General features: G+C 40.4%; 1 protein-coding gene across 1 annotated transcript; it reads right to left on the reverse strand.

The window, feature by feature from the left end:
- Positions 1-7,981: 7,981 nt before the first annotated feature.
- On the reverse strand, positions 7,982-8,248 carry C7H14orf132 (chromosome 7 C14orf132 homolog). The gene has a single exon (XM_009815478.1). It carries the CDS (start codon positions 8,195-8,197, stop codon positions 7,982-7,984), a length of 216 nt encoding a protein of 71 aa, XP_009813780.2. The 5' UTR covers positions 8,198-8,248.
- Between the last annotated feature and the right edge of the window lie 234 nt (positions 8,249-8,482).

The following is an 8,482-nucleotide window of genomic DNA, read 5'->3' on the forward strand; positions in this document are numbered from 1 at the left end:
CAACAAATTATTAGTGTCAGTCTATCACTGGAGGTAATAATTAAATAACTGCATTTACAGACTTCTAAGTACTCTTACGTAAACTGAGAATAAAATGAAAAATCACACGCTGCCATCTATTTGAAGAACTTTATCCAAAAACACAATTTCCATCTGATATTAACAAAACTTGTCATTTTCACCATAGTAAAGGAGGGAACTAGTACTAAGTACACACATAGTGAAAGCAGTCAATAACTGGAAAAGAATATAACAGGAGCTTAAAAGAATACATTTCTGTTAACTAAATTTGCTAATTACAGTAAACTTAGAGAAAACAGAGGGCGTTTTTAAAGTTATTTTTCTCTTTACAAATAGACATCTACATTTCAAGAACGATCATTACAAGAGTAAAGGTTTTTCTTTAAACCATCCTATATATTGCAAAAACAATACAGAGAAGCCCTGCAAACCTGTTAGTGTACAAAATAGGGTAGCAGAGAGAAAGCACAAGAGAATTAAACCGTCAAGGGCTATTAAGAAAAATAACAGTGCATACTAAAGGGCTCCTGTAAAGCTGTTTTACATGAACTGAAGGATGTTGTGTCCATATGACTGTGATTTTTGCGTGAAGTACAGAAGCTTTCAGAAGTGTCACTATTTAGCCTGTTGTGGAAAAAAACCCCAACAGCTAGGCAATATTTGAGATGAGATAACTGAAAAACAAATGCTATAGGCTACCTCGCAAAGCTAGCTACTGGATTTATTTACATTAGTTTAAAATTTCATTGGGGCTTTGCACTCCACTCCTTCCAAACTTCATAACTTCATAAGTGAAAGAGGTCTTAGAGAAAGAACAAATATTTCTCAGGTTAGGTACTCAGACAATAGAAAAAATAGTGCAACTGTTTGCTACATTATATACCCTTCCAGCATATCTATCAAAATATTCAGACTTGTTTTTTCTTACCTTCTCATTTAAAAAAATACAGCGTTCTGCTTTCTTTTGTTTAGGAAATTATGGACATCTTTAGATATATTTAAAATAAAACACCAGCAACCCAGAGCTAGTCCTGCAAGTTGTTCCACTGAAGCAGCAGACGTCAGAAGTGTAGAAGAAGTGTTATTAATCCAGTTGACTCCAGGTGGAGGCAGAGGTCCCTCTGAATAGAGCGGCTTGCAGGCTCGGGAACTTCCATCATACTGACGAAGGCAGTAACTGAAAAGTTTTAGGCCTAGAGCTGTAAACAGTTCAATCATGTCTGCTCATCAGCGGGACTGAACTCCACAGGAAATGCGACATCACCTTAATAACTGCAGCTCAGGAAGCTCCCAAAACAATACCAGCACAGGCAGGGACTTGTCAGGGAGGCTGTTCAGCTCTCCGGGTTCTGGCCAAGGAATACACCTCCTCATGGTCACAATGAGATTTAGAAATGTGCAGTCTGGCTAGAGCAGCTTGGCTGTGTGTCTGAGAACTACAGGCGTGACTAGATTTGAAATGGCTTAGCACATTGTGGTTGTTTTTCCTTACTGAATAGGCTAGCATTTAATGGCCTTGACCCTACAATAAATCACGTGGAGCTTTTCAAGTCTCCTGCATATGGCACTTCCACTGCCCTTGCCCTACCCCAAGTGTGTTACCACTGTTTCTGATTTGCTAAGAATAACAAGGGACTTTGGGGTTGAGGAAACCTCAGTAAATGCTGACTGCAGAAGAGTGCAGTATATTTCTAAAACCTGAATTTCTAAAAGCAGCTTTGGGTTCTATGAATACTGATGATACAGTTACGAAGCTTCATGGCCACATCTTACTATTCTGCTTGGGGGAAACACTTTGCAGTTTGCTAAGGCAGATAATGATTAAGATCTTCCTATAGAAAGAGACCTTATGTCACTGATCTTTGCACTTACTGTGGCAAGTCCTTACTTGTCACTGACCTTATTGTCAGTGAAGGTCAGTCAAGGAGATGGTTAAGAAGGGCTGAAAGAACATTGCTGGTTTCCAAATGCTCACATGCTGAAGGTATAGAGTAGAGACATGTGGTGGTGACAAGGAGTTTAAAGGGATGGATGCGAGTTCACATCAGGGTACTTTGGGGAGGAATGAGGAATGATGCAGCCTAAAGGATTGGGTAGTGACTTTTGAGACATTCTTGACAAGTGACTTGTTTCTGTTCTCAGCCTTTTTAAAGTCTGGGTAAGTAAGATCCCCTTTGAGACCTACTGGCATAAAACGAGGAGATGCTACTGTACAGATGATACTTGACTTATTAGCGTTCCATGCTTGGTGGTTTTTTGCTTTTGCAGGGAGGCTAAGCAGAACTTTGGAAGTTAAATCTTGCATGTATTCTACCAACATGGGAAGCTTTTTGAGTATTTTCTACAACTGAAGAATACCTTCACTAGCAGCCTGCATAGGAAAGATAGAATGGGTGGCACAGTGCTCCCAAGAGTTTCCGAAAAGATGGAGACACCATTTGTGTTCATAGGAAAGAGCATTTGCCTTGGTACCAAACAGATCAATTCTGCCTATGACACTCAGGCAAACCTGCCTTCAGAGGCATGTCATTGAGATGATTAGATGTGTGACAGGTTTGTGTTATCAGGGTTGTTTTCTTTTCCAGTTCCTGGCTGTGTTGCTGTAATTCCCAAAAGAGGTTACTGTAAAAGTAGGCCTGGTCATGTTGTCTCGGTGTAAATACTCTGGTACAAGCCAGAATGAGATAAAATTGCTGTGTATTTTGTTCTGCAAACGCACATATTCCCCGGAAGTCTCCTGGGTAGAAAATTGGACACTCCTCCTCCTTTGTGTCTGAAGGGCCAAACCCTAAAATGTGGTATTTGGTCCCTAGTTGTTAGGAGTTCCCTACACATCCAGAGAATAGCATAGTGATGACTTCATTTTCACTGTTTTGAGTTGGAAAGACAAGGTAAAAGGCAAAAAGGGGTTGTATGAGAAAACACAAAAAGTTAATGTCAGATCAAGTGCTGTAGGAGACTTTAAGGCCTCAGGTTGCTTTGATTTCTTTAGAATGTTCCTAGATCGGGGCAAAGGGCCATGTTAAAACATCCCTATCTTTACCTTATGCGTGGCAGACCAATGTACCAATAACAATATACTTAGCAGAATATTGATCTCTGGCTCTTCTTCTGTGAATGGAATAAATGCACTTGTTTGTTTCCCTGAGGATTAGCAAGCTGTAAGATGGGGAGGGACATGCTGTACCTGATGGTTAGTTCACTTAAACTCAGCTCAGGCTGTGTGTCCAGGAGGGCAGCAGGGCTCAGAGGGGCAGAGCAGGAGTTAATGAAGCACTCGGCTCTGCCTGTCAGAACCCTGACGTCTGACATTATCACCAGGGACCTGACTGCCCTTTTCCTTTCTGCGCATTAACCAGATGAAATCCAATTCTCCAGAGCTCTGAATGCTCTGAAAGCACAGAAGCATTTTGATCTGGGGTTCTGGTTTTTGGCCTATTTCTCTCAATGATGGAAATCATGCTTAAAAAGAATAATTTTCCAGATTCTGCTCTGTGATTAGCCACAGGAAACCCAGTAAAATTACAGTGGATAAATGGGCAGAGCTACATGAAATTAGTAACTCTCAGCAGCCTGCTGAGAAATGTGAAGAGGATATTAACAACTGGAATTGTTTGAGAATAGCAAAACAAAAGCTTCTAATAATAGACAAAATACATAACAACCTATAGAATAAGGACTTTTTTTCTTTTGGTCCCAGACACAAAGGCGTATTTTCCCTTTATCTTCAAATGGATGTACAGGATAAGACTATAATGGCTGGCTGCTTCTATTCACTCTTGATTTGGGACTTGTTATTACAGGCTGCTCAGCAGTTTGGCGGGATGCTGACTGCCCTCAAGTCCCATTACAAACAAGGATTTTGGAGAGGGGGGTCTCAGTACTTCTGAGGTATCTATCAGCTCACTTGCCCACTCAAATGGCTTAACTATGTTATTTGTAGCAGACGAGTCTCTCTGCTACTGTTGTTGCATCAGTTTCAAAATCTGTTGTTCAGTTTTGCAAGAGTGTTGACATCCTCCTTCCTCTTTTTATTTTAGGAGGATGTTAATGCTGTGGACAAGCACAGACTCCTAGCCCTGCAGATAAAAAATATAAGAGGAGCAGCTGTGTGGGTTTCCCTACCCCATTCTCCTATCTAATGTGCCTTTGCACCCACTTCCATAATTGTTCAGCCTTTAGTCTCTTTGCCGTGGTGGCTGCACAGCCGCTGGCTGCTTAGAGAAAAAAAAATCTCAAGAGACAGTTCAATTATTTAATAGGTTGCTATCGATCTCTAGAGGCCATAGCTAGAAAAGATGCATTAGGGCATCCAGTTTGTCTATCTGCTTCCCATGGCTCATTAATAACTTCACAAAGCATATACAGTATTGCTTCATTGTGTTTGTACAAGGATGATTACAACATAGCTAGGGGTCTAACACTGCATATAGGAAGTGTTTTGCTTTGTCTACTACAGAGCAACCTCCAATCAGGATCTTGTAGCTCACCTGTGCTACATGCTTTTATTTAAAGCACAGATCTTCTAAAAGTGGAATCCTGCTCTCATTCTGATACACAAAGTGCTCAGCAAAGCACAGAGCCCTCTTCGGCTTTTACAGAAGAGCTTCAGAGAACAGCTCTGGGGAATGTGTTCGGGCTTCCTCGTCACCCCTCAGTGAGCAACAGCAGTTATCTAACTGCCTGCCTCCAAGGGAAGGAGAACCTACAGTGCTCCAAGTCAAGCTGCGTTAACAGTTCAGGGTATAATATCTGCCCATATAAAGAAGTGGTAACACATTTCACAGGATCATATCTATGAAACATCCACCATTCATCCACTTCTCCACTCTCCTCTGTGGCTTCTCTGCACTTAATGATGGATGAGTCCCCTTTTTCAATGGTTGAATGTAAACCTTTCCTAACCCCCCAGAAGATGGAAGTGGTTGTAGTAGATGAAACCAGAAACATAACTGTGCGTGTTATCACTATCAAAGTAGATCAGAGTTTGAACCAGCTCTGCCCACTGTGATTTCAGGATCTTTAATACACCTGACAATATTCTGTACAGACTTGTGCATGCAGTATCCTTGTACCTGCATCCTAATACTATTTTTTTCCCAACAGGAAAGCTGCACAGTTAGTGTGCAGTTTAACTATGAGACAGGAAATGCCTGCACTTGCTGCCTGCACCCAGTTTGCCAAGTCACCCTGTCAAGCCAATTACTTTAATTAAAGTTCTGTCTGGCCCTTTTTGACAACTCGGCCTCTAACGATAAAAATATGTATGATGATGATCTGGATGAGGGAGGCAGAACTCATTGTTTGCCAACACTCCTGCTATTACTATCAATTTCACATGAAAGTAGGGCACTTTCTTTAGGAAAAGCAACACAAAAGTGTCACTTGGTTTCATTAGCAGAGTGGTAGTTCTTTGCTGTTCCCACTCTAAAGCTCTTCATGGGTGAAGAATTTAGTCCAGTGCTTTGGGAGAGAAAAAAAAGACATTGCTAATTGCACTTAGATTAATATTCTAGGAAATTTAAACAAAGTACTCCGCTGGCAAATTCATTAAGCAGTAGAATAATCCCATTGGGCAAGTACTATAGTGTCAGACTGGTTTTAATCATGGTGGAAATGTTTTGCTCTTCATGCAAAAACAGTGCTTGAAAGATCTGGCATAACTAGAGAGCCTGCAGAAACACTGAAGAAAAGTCTATGAGTAATTGATACAATTACAAAGGCAATAGAATATCAGAAAATGGCTGGGAACAGCACATTACATTAAGCAATATTTCCATGGGTCCTACATGTTCAAACACCAGACCTTGCTCTGCTCAATTCTGCATCGGAAACTTCTCTGCAGCCTTCCAACCTCACTTAACAGCTTGCTTTCTGCTCAGTGAGAATAAGGAGGAGTGTAAGAACTGGAAAGGTATACAATTTATGCAGCTCCCCTGGTTTTTATTATCCTCTGCCTATGAAAGAATGAATAGCTGTTTTAGGACAGTGAAAAATCATAATTTCTGTATCATTCTTAAGACTAAAGCTATTTTATTAGACAGAATCTGCTTTCTGTCCTGCTGATCTTCCAGAACTGGGCTTCTCAAACTTTTTTGCAGCACAGATCTCATCTGTCCTCAACCATCTTCACAAAATCCTGCCTCCAAACAGGGAAATTACACACACAGAAGCTCAGTTCCTCAAGCGAGTTGTCATTGTTTTTCTCATCCTCAAAATAGCTTAGTTTCTTTTCTTCCCCCCTGCTAGCTTTGTTTGCATCTTTCCCAGCTGTAAAGGCCAGTTCATAGAGAGGGAAAAAAATACACACAGTGACTACTGAGTAGTTATAAATACTGATTTGGGGCATGTTGCTTTGATTCAAGTAACTCTCCAATGCAGGAAAACGCATTTAAAGAGAAAAGAAGAAAATCCAAACCTCTGTATACATTCAGCAGCTCTTAGTCCAGCCTCAAGCTCAGTGGCAGGCAAGTGTTAAAAATAGTCTCTGTGCCTGCAGACAAGGCTTTCTGGAATTAGGGTAGTAGCTGTATGAGACAGAAAATCTATACAGTACATGCAGACATAGAGGAAGAATTTGTCTGCTACTCACGAAGTGCAGACATTTTATAGATATGTGTTTATTTTTTAAGGGGGAAGAGGGAGATGTCCAACATAGGTGATTTTTTTTTTCCTTCCCTCAAGGCTACAGCTTGTTTTGAAAAGATACAGCTCTTGAAAAGGAACTGCTCATGGGAGCAATGCAGTGAAAATATTGCCCCTCAACAGAACAAATCCAAATGATAATCAGAGTTGTTACCTAAAGCAGACTGTATAAAAATCACTTCCAGGAGCCTCATCAGAACCCAGAGACATGTTAATACTGAAATATAAGCACTTGCATGTCCGTCACTACCTTTTTTTGTGCTGTTTCTACCCCAGGACATACCTGACTCTTGCACTCACTCCCCCTCATGAGCACAGAAGTGTCCCATCTTCCTTTCAATTCTATTTTTCTCACAGACATCATTCACTGTTAATTAGGCTTTGCAATTTCCCCACATTCTTTTGATACACCAATAAGCTTATGAAAGTACATGGCTGCTATGGGAAATCTGGATTACACTGAAATGAGCTGAAAAGCATGGTATTTGGCCTTTGTTTCCTGGAAGGGACGTATCTACAAACCACTGTTGTCACTGCAATCCAGTACCTCTAGACAGAAATGGGAGCTCGTGCTGCTGTTCTGTTTAACATGTCCTCCTCTGAAGTGCAGAGGGTCTGCAGACCAGCCACACCTTGCAATAGCTGTGCCTCCTCCTGCAAACAGGTTTAGCATCAGTTCATAGATTATTAGATCCAATATTTGATACTGGAAGGCAAGTGTTAGACAGCATGCATCTGCCCATCATAGCTTTAAGACTCATGATTTTGAACACAGCCTAGTGTATGCACGTGCTCAAGACTCACACACCATGAACTTGTACTTCATCAGAACTGAGCCAAGGCCAACCATTTAGTCCATCTGGAAAACTAAGTTGTCCAGCAAACTTGACATAGAACAATTTCATACAACATTATACCACAGTAAAAAATGCACAAAAAAGCTGACAAAATGCAGAACAGCTGCTAGAAAAATCTAAACAGTAAAAAATAAGCACTTTCTTTATAAATCTCACTTCCTCTTTGTATTTACCATACCCACATTAGTGTCTCTTTTATTACATTTCTGTACAAAACTGGTATTGGCTCTGTTCTCAATAAAAGCTCTCACCTCCATACAATTTGCAATTGCATCCAAACTTTCTGCCTTCAAGATGATTAACTTTCATTTCCATGATTTTGGCAGCACTTAATCAACAAAGTCCCTACCAATATGTATTTATATAGATATACATGGATATATACACACATACATACATACACATGACAAATAGTGTTGCAGTTATCCTCTTTTCCAGTGTTTGGAGTGACAGTCATCCTAGAAGGTGAAGGCATACACCACTCCCACAACCACAATATTTCCAATTGTTGCTATTATTGCAATCCATAACAATATGGCATCATTTGAGGAACGGGATGTCTCTTCTGGTGGATTCTGCATGGAAGAAGCTGCATGAACGTTGGCTGATGAGTTAAACAAGGAGTACTCTGTACTAAAGTCCTCATTGGGTGAGTCCATAAAGGCTCCTCCCATAACAGGAAGCTGTGAAGAAAAATATGGCAAAATTAGATTGAAGGTCAATATCTGTATTTGTTTTGTCTCAAAGTCATTACAAAAGAGTAACCACTAGCAAACTGCAAAATTACTGAGATTTCATGTACGTGGTGCTAACCTGTCAGGAATACCACAGACACATACTTTACACTACTACTTCCATTTCTGTTAGAATCAATATTATTGCAGAAACCCTATATATATTACATGGAATATGAATAAGAGCTAGCACGCAGGCTCCAAGTCAGCCTAAGTAATTGTATA

Source organism: Gavia stellata, chromosome 7 (genome assembly GCF_030936135.1).
Source record: "Gavia stellata isolate bGavSte3 chromosome 7, bGavSte3.hap2, whole genome shotgun sequence".
Classification (NCBI taxonomy): Eukaryota; Metazoa; Chordata; class Aves; order Gaviiformes; family Gaviidae; genus Gavia; species Gavia stellata.